Source organism: Salvia hispanica, chromosome 6, assembly GCF_023119035.1.
Source record: "Salvia hispanica cultivar TCC Black 2014 chromosome 6, UniMelb_Shisp_WGS_1.0, whole genome shotgun sequence".
NCBI lineage: Eukaryota > Viridiplantae > Streptophyta > Magnoliopsida > Lamiales > Lamiaceae > Salvia > Salvia hispanica.
In genome coordinates, this window is record NC_062970.1 from 15,968,101 (window position 1) to 15,990,968 (window position 22,868).

At 33.0% G+C, this 22,868-nt stretch overlaps 4 protein-coding genes across 6 annotated transcripts; all 4 read left to right on the forward strand.

Annotated features, from left to right (window-relative positions):
• Positions 1-623: 623 nt before the first annotated feature.
• On the forward strand, positions 624-3,977 carry LOC125194088 (protein trichome birefringence-like 13). The gene is made up of 6 exons (XM_048092111.1): positions 624-1,115; positions 1,464-1,641; positions 2,381-2,518; positions 2,835-2,955; positions 3,241-3,375; positions 3,551-3,977. The coding sequence occupies exons 1-6, from the start codon at positions 710-712 to the stop codon at positions 3,812-3,814; spliced, it is 1,242 nt and encodes a 413-aa protein (XP_047948068.1). The 5' UTR covers positions 624-709; the 3' UTR covers positions 3,815-3,977.
• A 1,634-nt stretch (positions 3,978-5,611) lies between these two features.
• Positions 5,612-6,264, forward strand: LOC125194090 (pathogenesis-related leaf protein 6-like). Its single transcript, XM_048092115.1, has one exon. The coding sequence runs from the start codon at positions 5,619-5,621 to the stop codon at positions 6,117-6,119; it is 501 nt and encodes a 166-aa protein (XP_047948072.1). The 5' UTR covers positions 5,612-5,618; the 3' UTR covers positions 6,120-6,264.
• Positions 6,265-10,538: 4,274 nt separating this feature from the next.
• Positions 10,539-13,203, forward strand: LOC125194789 (pathogenesis-related leaf protein 6-like). Its single transcript, XM_048093011.1, has 2 exons — positions 10,539-10,546; positions 12,431-13,203. The coding sequence occupies exons 1-2, from the start codon at positions 10,539-10,541 to the stop codon at positions 12,978-12,980; spliced, it is 558 nt and encodes a 185-aa protein (XP_047948968.1). The 3' UTR covers positions 12,981-13,203.
• Positions 13,204-15,774: 2,571 nt separating this feature from the next.
• Positions 15,775-20,077, forward strand: LOC125195726 (dentin sialophosphoprotein-like). 3 transcript variants are annotated; one of them, XM_048093911.1, is made up of 3 exons: positions 15,775-15,991; positions 17,758-19,273; positions 19,866-20,077. In XM_048093911.1, exon 2 carries the CDS (start codon positions 17,805-17,807, stop codon positions 19,263-19,265), a length of 1,461 nt encoding a protein of 486 aa, XP_047949868.1. In that variant the 5' UTR covers positions 15,775-15,991; positions 17,758-17,804; the 3' UTR covers positions 19,266-19,273; positions 19,866-20,077. The 3 variants fall into 3 exon arrangements, with proteins under 3 accessions (XP_047949868.1, XP_047949867.1, XP_047949866.1); XM_048093910.1 differs by lacking the exon at positions 19,866-20,077 and adding an exon at positions 19,605-19,782; XM_048093909.1 differs by lacking the exon at positions 19,866-20,077 and having other exon boundaries at positions 17,758-19,567.
• The last annotated feature ends 2,791 nt before the right edge of the window (positions 20,078-22,868 follow it).

Here is a 22,868-nt window from a genome sequence, read left to right on the forward strand (position 1 = left end):
TGTAGAAATAGTAAAGTAAGAGAGAATAATATTGAGAAGATCGGGACTCCTATTGACGGAGGGAGGGAGTACATAAATAAGTATTTATTTTCAATTTATACACAACACATAGTTAAATACTCTATTTTCTTCCTTGCAATGTGCGTTTGAAATCTAATATCAACATTTTTAACGGCGAAGTGTCTTAATATAATTATGCAAATTTAAAAAATCAATGAATTTTTATTTTTGGAACTTGCCACTATTTTGATTTTCGATGAGTATAAACATATTTTTCTGATAATAATATGCTAATTAAGTTATATAAAAAGTTAAAGTACAAATTACATATTTTATTTTTTATAATTATGCACTAAATGAATATAAAAATTATTTTAATTTTATTAAATTGGTAATTTTTTATTATTAGAATAAAACCGGAGGAACTCCTACATTTATACTAGTACCATTTAATTTTTTTGTTTATTTTTAATTAATTAAGTATATCACTTAATTAGTCAAAATGATAAAAACCTGTATTATAAAAAAATATCACGAATATTACTAAAACAAAATATTACGAATATTACTAATTGGAACAAATAAATTCTTAATCGAATATATATAAATTTTGCGTGTCGGTGATTTATCAAAGATCCAACAGCGTGAGTAGCGCACGCGATGTGCTAATGTGCGCCCGGCGTAGCGGTCGCGCTAGATAGCATTAGCCATGGCCACTAGAGCACCGCTTCACGGCTCCAAGAAACCCGCTCCTTCCAATTCTTCACTCGCACCCCGCGCCCTTATCACTCTCCTCTGCGCCGTCTCTCTCTACTTCTGCTTCTCTCTCTTCCGGAAGGATGCTCCGCCTCCGTCGTTTTTCTACCCAGTGGTGCCTGCCACGACCAACGGTACCTGCAACTACTCGGACGGACGTTGGATCTATGATCCATCAATCAGATCTCCACCGCGCTATGACCACACGTGCAAGGAGATATTCAAAGGATGGAATTGCATCGCAGGTAACAAATCGAACGCACTCGACATTATCAAGTGGCGGTGGAAACCCCACGGCTGCGATCTGCCGCCGTTTGATCCGCGGAGGTTCCTTGAGCAATTTCGAGACACCAGCATCGGTGAGTACACCACTGCATTAAGTTAATTGGAGGATTGGAAGTGTTATAGTATATTTTTTCAGCTTAATTTTTCTTTCCGAATCCCGTATTATAATCATCGCCTTCGGATGCTCTAAATTAGAGATTTTTGATGAAACAATTAGCAGAGGAGAGAGAAAGGTTTTAATTTGAATTTTACTTTGATAGTACTTGGTTATTTTACAAACTCTAGTAAAGGAGGTCATTCTATTGGAGCAATAGTATTTAACTCTGTCACCACTCTAAACTTTCAACTCCATAGTGTTACGAATTTTGTGTTGTGTAAATATTAGTGTTGCTTGTAGACCTAATGTATCTTTAACAGTGCAGGATTTGTTGGGGACTCCTTGAATAGGAACATGTTTGTTTCTCTTTTTTGTGCTTTGAGAAAAGTTTCTGCTGAGGTGAAAAAGTGGCGTCCTGCAGGAGCTGATCGCGGTTTTACTTTCCTTAAGTACAACCTAACTATTGCATATCATCGTACGAATCTTCTGGCTCGTTATGGTAGGTAAGCTATGTACAACATCTTGAGTCATGACACCCCCCTGATGATGTAGTTACATTGTGTTGCTTTCCTTTTCTCATCTCCCCAGCGAGAACAAACACTTGCATACTGTGTTGATGCTGTGCTTGAGAAGACATGCTATGTTTGGAGCTTATTATGTTAAAAAGATATAAAGGTGCATTGAGTCTTGATATTGTGTTTGGAGGTCACTCATTTATCACTTGAACAAGTTGTATCAGATAAGGTTGGTTTGGGAACTAACAAGTTGAACTTTAGTGAAGATAATTAAGTTTTCATACTCAAACTGAAGATTATTGAGTTTTCGCTAGGAGATGAATTTTACTATTTAGATATTTACAAACCTGCTGATTGTTTAAATTCTCTTTCCTTTTACCTTCTCCTTTTAAGTGCAAATAAATAAAATTTCATGCATATAGATAGGTCCCTTTCAGAGTTAACACTTGCCCTGCTGAATATTTATTGCAAATATTCTTGAGTGTTTTTTTTTTTGTCATGCTCCTGTGATGATTTTACTATGAAAGTTGTCTTGCTCCTGTGCCATCTTTCATTTTGTATATGAGTATGGGTTAATACCTTAATACATAGGAGTATAATTTTTGCTATATGCTTAGTTGCTTACATGTTCATGTTACAGTATAATCATGACACAGAGATAGCAATTTCACTATACTCTACATTTGTACCTTTTGACATTGTAGTTCTTTGTTTGTGTTCTTTCTAGGTGGTCAGGTGGTACCAGTGGTATACTAGAGTCACTTGGCTATAAGGATGGGTATAGAATTGATGTTGATATACCAGACGGGACTTGGGTTGCTGTTCCACCTTTCCACGACATACTCATTTTCAATACAGGACACTGGTAATTCAGTGTTTAATGTGTTTTATTTGAGTAGATGGATCATTGTTAGTATTGTATTTGAAGGCTTTGTGTTCTTATAACTAGGACCTATTACTGATGGTGCATGAAAATCTTTCTCTATTAAGCTAAAGCCATTTCCTGCCTTGTGAACTAGGACCTATTACTGATAAAGTATCTTTTGAAAGTTATAGCATCATTTTTTTCTACATGTTTGTTTTGCTTTTAAAAACTAAAGCATCATATTTTTGTTTTCTTTTCAATACATATGATATCATAATTTATAGTTTTAATTTGTTTTTTTTGCTTGATTTATTAGGTGGTGGGCTCCTTCAAAGTTTGATCCATTGAAAACACCAATGCTCTTCTTTGAGAAGGGTGTACCTGTGACTCCTCCACTACCACCAGATGCTGGGCTTGATATGGTGTTACGACACATGGTATAGCTCCATGCTTCTCTTTCTCAGATGCTTGACTTTGGATCTAATCCCTGACTAACTATATTAAATCTGTTCTTTGAAGAAATGAATTCATTTTCGTTGAAACTCAAGCTGTTCCATTTTACCCAATTCATTGGCTGCTCAAAGTGTTCTTTGTTTGATTAAAAAATACTATTGTTTTTAATATGTTAGTACTTTTTATTAGTTCATTATTGTTTTCCCTCTTTAGGCTGTTGCTTCATTTATTCTTATTACAAGATTCATGCCAGAAATGTATTTATATAGGTATCTTTTGTGGAAAAGAGTGCACGGAAAAATGCTATTCTATTCTTTCGAACACAATCGCCAAGGCATTTTGAAGGAGGCGATTGGGACCAAGGTGGCTCATGTCCTCGCTTACAGCCTCTAGCACCAAAAGAGGTAAGCTTTTCCTTCTGGTGTTTTGTGTCAGGTGCTGTTTACACAATTCATATTGAGTTTATATGTATGCTTGTAATATAGAGCTATGGGATGTACCTGAATCTTAGGTCTTTGAGTTACATACCACACTGTATTGGCATATCCAAACAAGAACTTCACATTTTTTTGTCTCCAGGTTGAACAACTTTTCTCTATTGAGAGCAACGGAACAAATGTGGAAACACGACTTGTGAATGGTCATCTATACAGAGCGCTTGATGGTTCGAAATTCCAAATATTAGACATAACCCGGATGAGTGAGTTCCGAGCTGATGCCCATCCATCTGCGGCTGGTGGGAAAAGACACGACGATTGCATGCACTGGTGCTTACCAGGACTTACCGATACATGGAATGACTTGTTCATAGCACATTTAACCAGCGTTAAAGGTAGGCACTGATCAATTCGAAATGTCATTCGATATAATTCTATTTATTTAACATTGTAGGAGTAGCTTTTTTATGAGATTTGGTTCAACCGTTGCTGTATCTTTTAGTATATGTATGTTATTTGTTGAAAAGTTAGATATACTATTAATGCTAATTAAATCAAGATTTTGAGCATCTTTCCTTCAAATTATGGAATCATTAGTCTATGTTTTGAAAATCTGACCGGACAGATGTTGCGACCGCAAATCAGTGTCTTGTCCGGTCCGGTTCTACCTATAAAACTGCTAGACAATCGCGCCGTTTAAACTGGTGGAATTGGCCTAGGTCGGAAACCGTGAATCATTTTTTTCATATTTTTTAGTATAATCTTAAATTTAACTAAGTTATTTTGTGAAATAATAGTATATACTTATTTATAAAATGTTACACTAGCTAATGATTTGTTTTAAATATATATTTTTATGTGTATAATTAATTATTTTCATAGTTTAATTATAATCCACTACATTATACTATGTATTGTTCATTAAATTTAAGTAACTACACTTTTATTATAAAACATCATATTTTTCCACACTAACTAATAATTCATGTTGAATTATATTTTATTATTGAATAAATTATTAGTAATATTTTATACTACTATATATTGATTAATTAAAAATATAAGTATTATTAATTTATATTTTATCATTCACTAAATTTAATGGGTTTTTATATAATATAGATTTAATAATATTTTTAAACTGATCCGACTAATGTATTGTGAATCGTTTAGCTTCACCGATTTCCTTTTGGTTTTTAAATCATTTCTATCGCCTACCAGCCATATTAAAAATTGTAATACATGAATCCTAATGCTAGTTTTAGTTGGGATTTTCAGTGGTTCACTTGTGCGTTACATTATTAATATGACTTTCATTAAATGAATTATCATTCAATGCTCAATTAAATTATTTAACCAATTAACCTGGATTAGCATGCCCTATATTTTGCAACAAATTAATTAGACTGACCAAATTAGTTGGACTAGCTACCTACATTAACATAGTGTAGCACGACCAATTTTGTTCGCGACGACCAATTTCTTTTAGGACGTAAACACATTAACTTTTTGTTTAAAATTTGATGTAAAAAAATTGAAACTAATATATTAGAATGACGTTTTTTTAATTCTTACCCAATTTCAATTTTACCATATCATAATTAATTTAGAGATAATTCAGTTCATGAGAAACTTTAGATAAATTTAACCTTCGTATATTTACATTTAAAATAAAAAACTGTCTATGGAAAAAATGTACGCCAAAAGTTTGTGAATTTCATGTATTCCAGCTCCTAACTAGCTTATCTTCATTTAGACGCAAAACAGGAAACTGTATTTTTAGGGACTTAATAAATATTCCGACAATATATGTACACCATCTCATCAAATTATCAATGTGATTTTAGCACAATATGTATCATACTATTAAATTAGGGTTATTAATTAAACTAATGCCTATTATATAGTATACAAATTTACAAGTATGCGGCCATACTTTAAGTGCAATTAATGATAAACTGACTCTTGCTCTAAAAAATGATAAATTACTCTCAAACTTCATAGCCTTATATATAGTTGCACGGATGCAGCAATTGCAAAAGGTATTTGATACATATACAAAATACAACTAGTCATGGTCAATCATTTTACACGTTTGAAGACATATATATATAACTAAGACCGAAAATTGATAAGTCTACTTTCTTTGGTATAAATACCCTCCCACTCTTATGCAAATATAGATTTACGTAACCAACATCGTGTCACTAATGAAAATGAAAAAGAACAATAACTTTCCACTAGCCAATATTTTGTTCAATTTTCTCATCACCATGGTACCATATTCATGTCTAGGGCAAAACTCTCGACAAGACTACATCAACGTTCACAACGCTGCCCGAGCCAAGGTAGGAGTCGGGCCCATAATGTGGAGCGAAAAGGTGGCGAGTTTTGCCCGTAACTATGCCAGGCAAAGGGTTGGGGACTGCAACCTTATCCACTCTACTAATAGGCCATACGGTGAGAATCTTGCCAAGGGCGGCGAAGATTTCACCGGTAGTGCGGCCGTGGATTTGTGGGTCAAGGAACGACCTAACTATATTCATACCTCCAACTCTTGTGTTGGTGGGCAGTGTCTCCACTATACACAAGTGGTTTGGCGCAATTCAACACATGTCGGTTGCGCTAGAGTTCGATGCAACGATGGTTGGTGGTTCATCTCTTGCAACTATGATCCTCCAGGGAACTATATTGGCCAACGTCCTTATTAAATGAATTTGTGGAGTAGCTTTTTCTTGCTTTGTTTCATTTTCAACGCTGATTTCTAGTTTGAGCTCATGACATGCATTTTATTGCTTAATTTGTGTGTTAAAATAAGGTTTGTGTTAATGTGTACCTTATAAAATTAGGACATATATATATATATATATATATATATCTAGCTTGTTTTTGCATGTTTAGTAGCATTTGGAGAAGAAATAAACGAGGCATTTAACTTGGTTCAAAAACAAATAAAGGGCGCCGCTTGCATGTTGTTGCTATTCGTGCTGCTAAAATTGGACAACTAGGTTTACAGCTTATGGTAAGCTCGAACAATTAGGTTTTAGTATAAGCTAGTAGAGACATCTAGCTTCGAAAGTGATTAATTATCACATAACCTATGACGATTAAAAGCTTATTAGCTGGACATTAAACTGGTGTAGCCAAGATTTTGATGTTGGAAGCCCAATCTCTTATTAATAATTTTGTGGGTGTTTTTCGGTATCGATATCACCAAAAGTAGCTATAACATGGGGCGGGGATTGTGGAGAGAAATGTGTAAGCAGAGAGAAATAATTAGATATGAGTAATACTAAAAAATTAGATATACATATGATGGATATAGTAAAAGCAACGTCAATATCAAAAGAGCTTACAGTGGTGTCGGAAAAGCGTCAATGATACTGTCATAACTGTTATTTATAACATTCTTCCTTGACGACTATACATAACACCAAACTATATAGTGCCCAATGAAGATGTACTCAAGTCAATTATGTACATATACTCGATCAAAGTCCATGAAGACGAACTCACAATTATATAGATAATTATGTTTTGAAAATGATACTAAAAAAAGTGCAAAGTGATTTAGCACGAATAGTGAGTAGTATTAAAAATAACTAAATAAATTAATTAATGGGCGTATAATAATTTTAATTCGTTAATTTCCATGTTTTTTGGTGTCACGAAACATTCAGAGTAAAAAAGAGTACAGTAAATAGAAGAATAATAGTACTAGTACATAAGCAGATTGGAATATAACAACAAAAAAGTCAAGATGATATTGTACAGACAAAAATGAACGTTATACCCAAAATTACTACTCCACTACATAAAAGTATAGATGACGAGCACAAGAAATACAAGCAAAGGGACGGGAAACCATCCTAACTTTAGTCGTAAACCTCATCCACCAGATGATTATGATAACCGCAAATAAAAAAAAAAATAGAAAACTTACGAATATAACCATAGCCTTGAACTGCATTAATTGAAATTTTTTGAGAATTTAAATGAGTCATATTCTACATATACATATTCTAAAGCCATCATTAATTAAGTTTCTTTGTCCAACTTGATTAATCTGATCCCTAGGTATTGCATTAATTAATTAATGAGTGATGCTAAACAACCACAATGGACAACCACACGAGATTATATAGGTAAATTCAAACATTAATTATATAATAAAATATTGATTGTAGTTAGTGGATAATTGAAAATTACTTTATTACCCTTTAGCCTTCTTTGCGTTTTTTTTGAATTTGAAGCCTTCTTATTTTTCAAATTTGAATTAGAGTTAATGCATTAATTACATTTTATAATTCCAAAAAAAAAGTAAAAATTCAATACACAAATCTTTAATATAATATTATACAACCACCGTATAACAATTTGATAAAGTTGCTCATAATATCTGGAGAATATATACTACTAGAAGTTAAAAATATTCATATACTATTTAAAAATTCTATAACAGTTGCGAAATTTTTTATTTTTTATTTTAGAAAATATTCATATACTAATAACAATTTCCATAACTCATTCTATCACAAAAATGTGAAATAACTGCTGCCTATTTTTTTAAAAAAATATTCCTATACTAATAACAATTTTCATAACTCATTCTATCACAAAATATGAAATAATAGATGCCGATTTGTTTGATGAAAATATTCATATACTAATAAGAATTTCCATAACTCATTCCATAACATTCCTTCTACTCACTTGGAGAAAATAGAAATATAATAGCCGATTTTATTCTTGCTTAAAATCAAATCTATCTATTCATATATCGTTATAAATTGTTATAGCATATGCCTATTGTATATTTCACATTTGATCAAACTTATAGAGTGCATCACTTGAAATTTTATCAGAAGATATCATAAATTTTCTATGTTAAATGTTTGTTGTCAATTCTTACAATAGAAGTTAATTCTTACTAGCATCCTAATTATATGATACGGAAGAAAATTAATTTATAAATTATGGATGGTTATCATTAAAAATATTAATTCTTTAAAAGAATTGGTTATTTCTTTAAAATTTTATAGTATTAATCACTTTAATTAATATAACACATGGATAATCACTTCGACTAAAGTTTCAAAACTCAACATTTTACAAGTTTTTAAACTATTATCTTTGATTTATTGGAGTTACAGGATGATATCTCCATCAACTTCTCAAAAATATTATATTTGATTTATTGGAATTAAAGTTTTAAACATATTATCTTTGATTTTTGAGAATAAATCACTGATTAAATTTTGAATTATTAAATCTCAAGCATATTAGAAAAAATTATCTAATCAAACAATAATGTTATTAAGAAAATATATTTAATCAAACACCAATATGTCATTATAATATTTCTAATAAATCTAAAGTTTGGATAAGATTAAATCACTAATTGAATTTAATATTAGATCTCGAATACATTAAAAAATTACTATTTAATCAAATCTCATATTAATGTATCTATTTTGCAACATGAGATCTGAATCAAGACTAATATTATTAGTATTGATCTATATTGATGACAATAATTCAATAATTAATCTATTTACTTCGCTAGATCTTCAATCAACACTAATGTCGTTAATTTTAATTATTTTCAATTTTGAATGTAATTGCTATCTTTGCATGAGTAATCTATTATATTTTGTTTTTGAAGTTTTTTCATACCACATAAATATATTTGATGTATTAATATTAACTTTTTTGATCATGTTCTAATCATTCATTTAGTTAAGGATGTGTAATAGCAAAACTATTTTACATCATAATTAATATCATGTAAAAATTAATAATACCAAGTTAATTAAAAGTAACTAAAGTAATATATCATATGAAAATTAACAAAATTAAGTTAATTAGAGTAACATCATATGAAAATTAAGTTAACTAAAATATTTTACATCATGATTAATATCATAAAGATTAATAAAATTAAGTTAATTAAAATAATTTCAACGAATTTGTTTAGATCAGGAAATTATGTGAATATACATGGATGCATATTTTGCATGTATAGGAAGTAGGGGTGTCGAAACGAGTACCCGCGGTTACCCAAACCCGTTTTTGCGGGTACCCGTACCCGAAAACTTCAATATTATACTACCCAATCTCGACCCGTATAGTTAAACGGGTAACCCCATACCCGCATCGGGTATCCCAAATCCGTTGTTGCGGGTACCCAAACCCGCACACATAATTTGAATTGTGTATTATATTATTCAACGGTATTATGAGTTTTCGCTTATCATCAATGCTAGTCATCTAATACAATAATTTTTTGTACATGTTTGAAATTATAGAATGAATTTTGGGATTGTTGCTAGTTGCTACACTGCGATTTTAGATTTATATTTTTTTTACTTTGTTCTATTTGTTTAATTTCCAATTATTAACTATGCACAAATATGATGATCTCTCATCTCTTAAATATAATATGACTATGTATGAAATATAATGCAAATCCAAATTTCAAATAAGCAAATATGATAGAAACATCAAGCATGTCTAAAATTAAATTACCATTCAAAAGTCTAATATAAAATATAAAATAATTCACTTTCATCAAAAGTTTAAATATATATAACTTCAACTAAAAGTCTATATATTTTAAATCTTTAATATAAAGACACTAAACTAATAAAAGTTTCACTTTCACCAATCTTGCAATCCTTCATTTAGTAGCGGATAAATAATTGGAAATAAAGTGTATCCTCGGGGAGTATATATGGATTTGAAACTAATTAACTAAAATAAAATATTTGAAACCCCTATAAATAACGGGTATTATTGGGTTTAACGGATATACCCGAGCGGGTAGCGGGTATACCCATACCCGCAAAAATTTAAAACAAACTACCCGATCTCGCCCCGTTTTTTCATTGTCGTCGGGTAGCGGGTACCCATTATCCGTTTCGACACCCCTAATAGGAAGTTCAAAAGGTGTTACCATATTTTGGCATTTTTCCAAAGAAGTGAATGACATATTATGTAAGATTAATTTGAGTATTAAATCACTTTTCATTTGTTAAATAATTATTGGATAGTCATACCATGTCATAACGTTATCTTGTCAGGATAGAGAATTTTTTTCTCATAAAACAATTAGGCAGCATAACTCATAAATGAAAAGGTCAGATGAGAATAAATTACTAATTAATTTATTAGATTTGTAATGTTAGATCTTAAGCACACTCAAAAAATCATTCAATCAAAATACTAATGCCATTAGAAATTTATTTACTTATTTATTTTATATAAGATCTCTATTGAATTAAAAAAATTATATAATGAAACAATAATATACGAATTAATATTTCAAACAAAATTTGATCTTAATTAAATGGTACGGTGTAGTTGAAGCTAGGTTACAATGGATTGAAATTTTAAGTAAATTATATCTTAAAGTGTGTGGCATAGAACACACAAAAAATAAATCTTAAAATTCATACAAGGAGCAAGTCCTATAGAACGCGATAACAAAAAAATATTGCAAATCTTTTTATATTTTATTTATATATGAATAATAAAATATTGTTTACAAACTGAATCCTAGAATACAGGAAATAATTAGGGATAGTTGTTATACTTATTTCCTACCGAAAATCAAGGAAAAAGATATTGGAAGAGATGAAATGGGAAAGAGGGAAAAACGGGCGCCATTTTTGGATGAAATGGGAAGAGGGATAAGCAGGCGCCAGATTTTGGGAAGAGAATAGAATGAGAGGCGGTAAATATAATAAAGGATAAAAATGTAAATTTAGTTACTATTGAACCAGAAATTATTATTAAACCGATTCTTTTAGCAATTGAACCAGTTTATGGTTGTACTTGTACATAATGTGGCTATATAGCTTTTCCCTTAATTTTATTCTTTTGTTTCGTTATGACAAGAATCTGCTATAATCTAGCTACTTCAATGCATTACGGGTCTACGCGACTCTATCCTTTCATGGTGTTAATGTGTGTCTTTCAAGCAAAGTTATTTGACCGACTTTATAATTATTTAATACAAGCCATGATATCATATAAAAAAATATGTTTCGACCAATTATATAATTCATGCATATTGATCCATGCATGCATTTACTTATCTCTTCACTTTGAATTATAGTTCAAATTTTGTCAATTGACCAGGCTCTAATTACTCTTGACAACTTTTCTAGCTAGGAGTTTGAGTGGAGACTAACAAATTACAGCCACCACCTTTTCTTTTGTTGTTTCAACTTGATTTCATCCCTGAATTTTAACTTGTTCATTAATTCTTGTATACTTATTAGAATTTAAATGCAAATCAAGCATCAAGATCCTTCTTTTTGGAATATTTGCATTCAAGATCTTGATATATATACCTCTTTCTTTCAAACTGTGTTAACATATGTGTCTTCTAAGAAAGTTATTTGACCAATATTTATTACAAATATTAAAATAGGCAGGATAACATATATTGTGATTATTAACCACTAGCAAATATGTTTGTAATCATACTAAGCCTTTTGCCACTTATGCAGCATCCTACATTACGTGCATGCATTTACTTATCTTTTTTATTTTGAAATTAAGTTTGTCAATTCTATTAAAATGTCAAAGTTGATAATACCCCAAGTGAGCTGCATCTGATTAAAAAAACTATGCTTATACACCAAGTACTTTTTCTAGGGATTTGAGTGAAGACTTAAACAAATTAAAACCACCTGAAGAAATTATCCGCCACTTTAGCAACACTTAATCCCCTCCTTTTAGTAAACCTGAATTTTCATCAAAAAGGAGTAATTATAGTTGCTAATTAGTACACAAACTTTCACATAATTTGCAATTTAGAATATTGTGCTAACTGCTAACTAATAGGCCCCCAACATGTAATAAACAAATGTTTGAAATTAGCAACTTTAGGGTTGCTTAAAATTGTTGTAACATAACAGTCACAAATACCCCTTTCCATGCACATGTCATTTGCTAAATACTAGGGCACAATTACATACAATAATCCACATAATTCCATATAAATACCTAATAGGTTATCCCTCCATCATCACAATCACTCAAATTCAAAAACATTCCATACATATTCACAAATGACAATGGCTTGCCACAAATATTTCTTGATCACCCTTGTTTCCATTCTAGGCCTAATAAGTACTGCACGTGCCCAAAATGCGGCGCAGGACTATGTGAACGCCCACAATAGCCCCCGGACCCAAGTGGGCGTGGGGGCGGTGGCATGGAATGCCACACTGGCCACCTACGCCCTAAACTACGCCAACTCTAGGGTTGGGGATTGCGCGCTGACACACTCCTACGGCCCGTATGGGGAAAACCTAGCCAAGGGCAGCAGCAGCACCTTCACGGGCGTCTCTGCGGTGAACCTGTGGGCCGCGGAGAAGCAATATTATGACCACACAAACAACTGCTGCATCGGCACGAACCAGTGCCTGCACTACACGCAGGTGGTGTGGCACGACTCCACCCAGATAGGGTGCGCCCGAGTCCGGTGCAACAATGGCTGGTACTACGTCATCTGCAGCTACCATCAACCAGGCAACTGGGAAGGGGAGATGCCTTATTAATAAGGAGTACTATAATATAATTAAGCTAATTTATAGACAGACGAAAGCAGTGGAAATAGTATAAGGTTTCTGCTCTATAATAAATTGAGGCACTCTTTTATAGCCATGAAGAAAAACTAATGTATTACTCCACACACTATATAATTATAAAGTGTAAGGGCTAGCTAATTGCAGCTCAACTGTTTCAGGTTATGTGTAATTGTTGATCAACTTTTTCTTGCAATATTAATCTCACTATTTTAAAGATTTTATTGTATAAATTAAATTTGTAATTATATGATGGACCTTAAATAACGTTTATTAGAAAAGACAAAACTTACAAATTATATAGTACCATATTTACAGCTTGGATTAAGCAACCCTAATAGTCAATTAGTAGTAAAAAGTTGCAACGTAAATGTAAGAAAATAATTATATGAATCCTTACTTAGATTAGTGATTAGTAAATCTAATTAATAAAAATAACATCTACTATGTACTAACAAAATTATTTAAATTTGCAAAAATCGATGATGAGATCACGATACATCATTCTATAAGAGCATCCACTATAGCACCGCCGCGCCGGCCGCCCCCTTCCCGGCTTAGCCGCGGCGATCTATAGGGGCGAAGGCGTCCGCCCCGGGGGCGGACGAATTGGGTGGGGCGGACGGAAGTTCGCCGGCTTTGCGGCGAGGACGGGGCGTTGGAGAGAGAAAATCGGCGGCCGCCGCGGCGATCTATAGGGGCGAAGGCGTCCGCCCCGGGGGCGGACGAATTGGGTGGGGCGGACGGAAGTTCGCCGGCTTTGCGGCGAGGACGGGGCGTTGGAGAGAGAAAATCGGCGGCCGCCGCGGCGGTCCGCCGGATTTTTCTTTTTATTTTTTTTTAATTTTTTTTTTTTTAATTCGAATTTGTTGGTTTTTTTATAAATATTCCTCTCATTTTCATCTTCTCTCCACACACTTCCTCACTCTCTATCCAAATTTTCTATCTCTAAAAACTTTTCAATTATGGATGATTTGTGGAATCAAGCATGAGATTCTTTGATTCAAGAGGTGCAGAGGGAGGCCGACGAGGAGGCGGCGGCGATCCCTCGTGAGATTCGTCATCGTCGGACAATCCCACGAGACCATGTCGGAGCGGCTGAGCGGCTTATGGCCGACTACTTTAGCGATGAGCCTCGTTACCCGGCTGAGATTTTTCGTCGGCGTTTCAGAATGTCGCAACCGCTATTTACCCATATAGCGACGACATTGGCGGACCGGTTCGAGTGCTTCACGCTCCGGAGTGATTGCACTGGCCGGATCGGGCTGTCTACTTTGCAGAAATGCACCTCTGCAATTAGGCAGCTTGCCTATGCCGGACCGGCTGATATGTTCGACGAATACCTACAGATGGGTGAGACGACTAGTCTAAATGTGCTCCGGCAGTTTTGTAAGGGCGTTTTTAATTTTATTGAACTAGCCGTTTTTGCCTAATTATTTATAGTCCGATAATTTTAATTGTATTGAATTAAAATATACAACAAAAACAATAAAGTGAAATTTGTCCACTAAAAAGTGTCCGCTATTGCTGCGGACACTTTTTTTTGTGGTTGTGGACAAATAAAATGGGGCTATAGATAAAAAAAAAGTTGTCCATCAAAAAGTGTCCACCTATAGTGGATGCTCTAATCATGTGCGTTTTTCACTTTAGATTCTTCATCTTTCTAAAATTTCACAAATTTTGCCAGCGGTACATTTTCGTATGCCAATGGATTCAATCAACCAAATTGATACTGGCAAAAACTATTACTCCCTCCCTCCCAAGATATTAGACCAACTTTCCTTTTTGGGATGTCCCAACATATTATACTCATTTCCTTTTTTAGCAAAAAGTATCTATTTTATTTTATTCTCCACCTACTTTTTTTTCTCTTCTCTCCCCTACTTTTTCCCTCTCTCATACTTTACTCTCTCCACTTTAACTATTTAAATATCACTTCCTTAAATCATGTGCCCAAAAGAAGTGAGTCTAATACTGCGGGACGGAGGGAGTAATATTTTGGTGTAAATATCTAAAAATCATGTTACAAATTTAAATTCATGTTAAGTTCCGTGGCGTTAGGATGCAATTATATCTCTTAAATTAAGTATATATGTTACACAAAAGTTACTAAATACTACTCCCTCCGTCCCGGATTATTCGTCTCAGTTTTCCATTTCGGTTCGTCCCACATAATTTGTCTCATTTCACTTTTACCATTTTTGGTAGTGGACCTAATATTCCACTAATTCATTCGTACTCATATTTTATTATAAAACTAATATATAAATATAGGACTCACATTCCACTAACTTTTTCAACCCACTTTTCATTACAATTCTTAAAATTCGTGCCCGGTCAAAGTGACCCGAATTATCCGGGACGGAGGGAGTACTAATTAGCTAATTATATCATCTCATTCTTTAGTTAGTTATTAGGTGGCCGTTGTATTTTGTTATTATTCTCAAACTTTATTAGTGGTCAATTTAAATAACTGTGTCATGCTCAAATATAATGCATCAATAGTATTATATACTGGTGTTTTAGGCAATACTAAAAATAGTAAGCACACTAAACTAAAATTTCAATATTAAAATTGAACACAATTTAAACATTGTTGCCGCCTTAAAATACTGTTCATTAACTATAAAGCGTCTTATAGCGAAATTGTAAAATACTGTATGGACGAAACCGAAGATAACCCGTTCATTATATGGGTCAACCCGAAATCCGAAATAATTAAAGACGCTGTCCCAGTCCAACTGTATATCTTCGTTTTACAGTAGCAACAAAGAACAACCTTCTTCCATTATTATCAGTAGATCAGAGAGGAGAGAGAGAGTGAGAGAAGAGTGTGTGTGTGAGAGAGAGAATCTGGAGAGGGAGCTGATGAGGCCTCCTATTTACAGCTAATAGAGATTTTCCAGCAATTTCGAGTTTCTAAGTATACATCTTTTTTTTTTACCAATTCCCTGTTTTTCTATCGGACTTCTTATCCGCTGAAGGTATGCCATTGTTTTCGTGTTCTTTAACTTCATAATTTATAATTAATTTCGCAATTTGTTGACTGTTTTTTTTACTTAGTTATGGCCTGTATTGGATTCCGAATGAGCTGAATCATGCGACCTTTTAATGTCGTAGTGATTTTTGTTTCTAATGAGTTATTTCTGGCTTCGGCTTTGGAAATATGTTGTGGAGTTTCGATTTTGACTTCATTTCCTTGAGATTTTGCTTCGACGATTTATTGAGTTGTGTGTTGGATGTTATCGTAGTTTCTCATTTTCTATATATGCTTGTATCTTGGATTAGATCCTTTACAATTGACTGCTCTAATTTATGCCTAAATTCTTGCCCTGGTAGATTTCTGTTTTTTCTTTAGATTTGTAGACTACGGTAGAGAAAACCTCAGAATCTAAGCTAGATTGAGATGCTGGGCGAACTTCTGGGAGGCTTGTTGTTGGAATTAAGCATGTGGAGCTCCTAGGGCTTTGTCAAATCTATATTGAGTGAGCATAATTTAATCACGCTACTTAAAAAAGAAGCTTTCAGCATTTACTTTCACTAGGAGTAGTTTGATCTCTAATTTTTCTGTATGTGTTAAAGGTTCAGTCAAATGTAAGCTTGCTTTCCCTCCAGAGGGGTCGGGGTAGTTAAGGTGGTCACTGAATAATGTTTCATGGCAGAATTATTGACCGAATCACATAAGTTCCAAAGAACTTTTTATTAGTATATAGGGAATGGGGTTTTAGTATCTTCTTAGATACCCTATGTTTGCAGAGAAGGGTGGTATAATTTTGTTTCTTCTTCTATATTACATTCTGCAACTACTATCCTTACAAGAGTATCATTTTTTATACTTTATGTTATTCAAAATGATGCTTCTGTGAGGTTTACATTCCATATGTACAACTTAGTCCATTGCTTTTGCACTCTATAATTCTTCCTGCACAATATCATCTCAATGTCATGGAGTGTGGTTTAAAGTGGTATGGTAATTGGCCAAGCTTGGTTTGTTACTCAGTGTAATGACTCATGTAAATAGGGTCCCAAAAAAATTCATGTACAGTTATTCCCCTTTTCTGTGTAATCTGGTGAAAAATGATAGAAACAAAACTATTCATCTACATAAAGAATTCTTGAATCATATATTGTGGAACACTGCAAGAGAGATTGACTAGAAATTACTTTTGTGAAGTTTGATCTTTTGTGGTGATGTAGACTGTATTAGGAAAGTTTCTCACTCTCACTGGTTAAGGAGTGTATCAGTCTCCTTTTCCATCACACCCTTGGCATATTGATATTATGCTGTCTGTCAGTCTGTGTATCAATTATGTCATGATAAATTTAGCATCCTCTAACTTCTGTTAAATATAAGCTTCCATACAATTGAATATGACACGAAATTTCTGTTTTGGGCATGTCTACCAACTTGTTTCTTGTATGAACCCAAATATATGAAACCATGTCTTGAATAAAAACCATTTTCCATGGGTAGATATTTTTCATAAATGATCCTCTTCTAACATGCAATGCTGTGAATTTCTTAGTGGAAAGGGTTTCCTGGTCATCACAAGTTTTTAAAAGTGTGATTGATCGTAATCATGACAATGATATTTTTTTCACATTTATTTGTTTAAGTAATTTGTAAGAGAATTAGAAAATGTTGATATGCACTATGTGAACTTCTTAAGTGAGTTAGAAGTCTTGTTTCATATGTAAAATTTGAATTCACGTGGATGTTTTTCTCTTAAAGAGTTTTATTAAATGGCAGATTATTTCAAATAGCGGTGAAAAAGGAGAATACGTGAAGAGATCATTATGTACAGACAATCGCCCAGCAGGAACCAAAGATCAAAAGGGATTAAGGTTAAGTATGTCCTGCAAGTTTGCTTGCTGCTGGCTGCATGCTGTTGGTTGCTATACCAAGTTAAACATTCCCATGACAAGAAGACAGGATTTGATGAAACTGATGCCAAAAGCTCACTTCAAAAAACTAGTAGTGATGAACTTATAAGGCTTGGAAGGAAAGATATCCGTCTTCGAGTTGACAAAATGGACTCTGAGAATGAGATTCATGATGAAACATCAGAAGAAGAGGAAACTACTGAAGAAGGAGAGGAAGATAAGCATGGTGAAGATGATTCAGAAGACAAGAAGGTCGAAGAGAGGGATGACGACGAGGCAGGAGATAGAGAGGATGAAAGGGAAGACCACGGACAAGAGAAACTTGATGCAGAAGTTCATAAAGAAAAAAGTTTGATTGATGGTGGGGAGAGGGAAGATGGGGAGGATAATGAAATGCAAGAAACAGATTCTGAAAGTCATGACCAAACGGAGAAGGAAAGTACTTCTGACGATACTGATCATGATGCAAAAGATATGAGTGCTCACGAAGCACGCGAGGAACATTACAAGGCAGATGACGCTTCTAGTGCTGTGACACATGATACCGAAATGGCGACAGAAAACGAGAATGAACATGTTGAGAACTCAAATGAACACCCTGGAAATATTTTAGAAGAGGAGACGAAAGAGAATGACAGTGAAGAAACTTATGAAGGTGAGAACAGGAAAGATTTGGAGGTGGATGGAAGTGAGGCAGCTGGTGATGGTCATCAACAAAATATCGCAACCACTTCAGTCAAGGATGACACATTACATGACTCTGAGAATGGTTCTACTCCTAATAATGCAACCACAGAAGGATCCACTGATCCTTTGATAAGTAATAGCACAACTACTGAGGTTACATTAGAGAGCAAGGAGTTGCCCTCAGATAATTCAACAGACAGCAAGCCTGAGTTAGGCACTGAGGGTACATCTGCTGAAGGATCTGACGATAAAACTATTGATCCAGAGCAGGGCAGTAATTCTATGTTAACTGTGGACAGTACTCATTCGAACTCTAATTCAACAAGCTCTGGTGAAACAAACGACGCAGGATTACTCCCCGAGGAGTTTTCTGACTCATCTGATAATACAGACTCTTCTGTATCAGAAAATTTAAGATCAGAGGCTTCGAATGAAGAAGGGAACAACACTACAGAGTCCTCAGAAAAGAACAATGAATTCGATGCTGAGAAATCAGATACAAGTGATGGTAGAGATGAAAGCTTGGATTCTACATCGGCTGATAATGCTGAAGAAGTTCAAGAGGATGCTATTGATATATCTGATACTTCCAATTCCATGGAGGAGAAAGATGTACGGGTGGATCTTGACACTCTCCCTGACATACAAACAGAGGGAAGTAATAGCGAAGATGTTGCTGCAGAGTGAATATAGAGGTAGCAGGGTACTGTTAATCACATCAATTTCCTCGAATTTAAGTTTCACCCCATGTATTCTTCCTTAAATATCAGGGTCCTTATAGTATATTTTTGGTCCTTTTTCTTGTGTGTGAAAATGTTAAGCTTTTGCTTTCGACTTTGCATGTAGAACTTAGGCAAGGTGATGGCGACCGGATTCTGGCTCATAATGTATCAGCCAACTCATGTTGTTTTTGCTTAAGTTACTAAGTTTGCAACAATGTTCATAATCCTTTATTACTTTATATGAATCATGCTTGGGATTTGAAGTCATTGACAAAAAGGGACTGTGTTTTCCAACTCTATGTAGGGGCTCAAAGATGCTGCAGTTTGGAGCCAAAATGTGGTGTTGTAAATAGTGTAGCATTAGACATGTGGTAGTGTGGTTTAAGATTAGGTGAAGCTATTTATATCAGAATTAGTTTGAAAGGACTTTTGTACAATTGTACTAGTTTATTTTGCTAATCAATTCCAATGGTTTTCTTGAATGCAATTTTCAAAATATTTGGTGTTGGTTAATACTCCATTTTATAGTTGAATTTGTTACTATTATTAATTTATTATGGTACAGGTTGGGTGCGCCATCATCTGGAAGCATTGAAGACTTTTGTTCAAGTCAAGAATTTAGCTAATCCACTTCAAAACTTCAAACTAAGCCTTAGAAAAAGAAAGAGGGATTAGAAAAGTAGATAAAAATTTATAGAAAGCTCATCCAAACCTCATACTCGTGATTATCCTCAAAACAAATATGGTGTAGAATAAATGGTTGATTTTATTTCATCATTTGAGCTCATTATTCGAAAATGGCTTACTATAATTTTCTAAAAGTAACCAACATATCATTTCCGGATTAGAAATGTCTCAACCTATGCATAATTATGTCTCACCGTCTTAATATTTTGGCCTAAAATGTTTATGTTCCTAACATTTTTAACTCTAAAAAAATATTAAGTTGGTTATTTTTGAGAATTCTTTAAAAATTGGAACATATTTAAATAATCAGCTCAAATACGAAATAAATACGACAATTGCCTGTAAATATTATTGTTGCCGTCGGTATCGATGATTTTATTGGTTTGATAAACCGGACTATACAACCAGCTATCATTTAATAACTAAATATTATGATTGTGATGTCATCATCATATACAACTACTCTTAATTTGTCCGTCATTTGATGGCAATTAGTTGGATATTGTAATTTATCATATTTGATTAAATTGCTATATTAAATACAGTCTGTTACTAGTAATTACAAAGCTGTCAATTCTGTTTCGTAGCGAAGTTGATCCCACATCAAACAGTGACGCATAGACAAACCAAATCAATGTACTTATAAGAAAATGAAACCTACACTCTTGAAACTCTTAAAATTTGATCATTTTAAAAGCTTTTAGTTCTTACTAGTATTAAACATAACTTTGAAATTCGAACACTCCCTCCATTAAATTGAGACGTTTTCTATTTTAGCACAAGATTTTAGGTAATGATGAATAGGTAATTTATCAATAATAGTAGGGTAAGAGATAGATTAAACAAAGAAGGAAAAACGTAGAATAAATTAACAATGAGAATAAAATAGAAAAGAGAAATAAAGAAAGAATAAGAGAGATAAAAAAAATGAGTGAACTATAAAAATGGTCTTTGGACTATGGGTTTATCTCGCCCATAGTCCCTGGACTTTAAAAATATTGACAGTAGTCCATGGACTAAGGGTTTATCTCAAAATTGGTCATTTTTGGCTTTTTTTTTTATGAAAATGCCATTTTAGGGGATTTTGAGGAGTTTGGGCAATTTGGTTTTTTACACTTTTAATATTTTATATATGATATTATTTCAATTATGTACTAAATCTGATATTATTTCAAAATTAACATTATTCTTCCCTTTGGCATCCTTCACTTTGTTTCTTTATTTCAATATTAGATTTAATTTTACAAAATTAAATTTTAAATTTCAATTTTTAAATATCAATAAATTTTTTAATTATAAAAATTATTAAATAACAAAAATTAATAGTCATAATCAATATTTGATTGTGCCTAATATTTAATCAATAAGGTATGACAACGCCTTAGTCTTAATCAATATTTAATAGATTTAATCATAAATAGATCATAGAACACGATTTATTCTGAAATATATATGCATCTAATGTAAGACTAATATAATTTTCGTTTATTAATTTGAAAACAATCAAAATTTACTAGAAAGATTCAATAAAAACACTCCTATATAAAAATTTTAGTAGGACCAAATTTTTAGTCAACTTCATAATATTCAATCACAAGCAATTATAACAACCGAATGAATGCTAAATATAATAGCTCTTATTTTTTCATCATGATTAATAATATTATTTTTCTGTACTTCTTCAATTCAGCTGAATATTATATTAACTAATAAAAATTAATAGTTTTAATCAATATTTAGAGTGTCCATGAATTAATAGTTTTAATTAATTTTTTTTATATTTAAAAATCAAAATTTAAAATTTAATTTTTTAAAATTAAATCTAATATTGAAATAAAAAAACAAGATGAAGGATGACAAAAGGGAAGAAGAATGATAATTTTGAAATAATATCAGATTTAGTACATATCAAATTTAAAATGTTAAAAAGTGTAAAAAGACCAAATTGCCTAAAAACCCCAAAAAGGACATTTTCGTACCAAAAAAGCCAAAAAGACCAATTTCGAGATAAATCTTTAGTCCAAGGACTACTGACGATATTTTTTAAAGTCCAGGGACTATGAGCGAGATAAATCTATAATCCAGAGACCATTCTTATAGTTCACTCTAAAAAGTAAAAAAAAAATAAAGAAATAGGTTAATTATTACCAACAGAAAAAATGTTGAGATGCCAAAAAGAAAAATGTCATATTTAGACTGGGACGGATAAAGTTCTTCGTATTGGATGATAGGGGCGAGCTATTGTAAATTTTCATGAAATAAACGACAAAGTGGGTTGGTTAACATATGTGGGCAGGAAACATGCCGTGCAATTTCAACTGTCAACCACAAATAATTGGGGGATTTTACATATTTTCCTTGTAATTTTATTTGTTTGTTTAGAGAAGGTTACGAACATAGTGAATTTTCTAGAATTTTTTTAAAAAAAGGGTCATAGTTTGGAAGTTGGAATTTTTTCTGATATTTTTTGAATTTTTATGATATTTTTGTATAAAAATAAATTATTCAGATAAAAGACGACGTCTACAGGCAACAGAGGGGCGATTGGGCGTCACGCCACGTGAGTTGGGCACATCGTACCGTTCCATCGAACGAAACTCTCTGCACAGCAGAGGGAAGCAATGAGTTCGCGCGCTGTCATGCTAGCAACACGAGCTGTTGCACATCCTTAGATTTTATTTCAGGTTATCTTTAGTTTGGAATATTGGCATTTGTAGTACTACGAATAATTAATGAATTTTGAATTCTATGTAAGAATACTATCAGTTGTGTAAATTAAAATGGACAAAATAATATCCCAAATAGATTAAAAAGTATGTGATTGAATTTAAAAAATGCTGTGAGAAATGTGAACTCAACTAGCTACTATTATAAAAGAAAA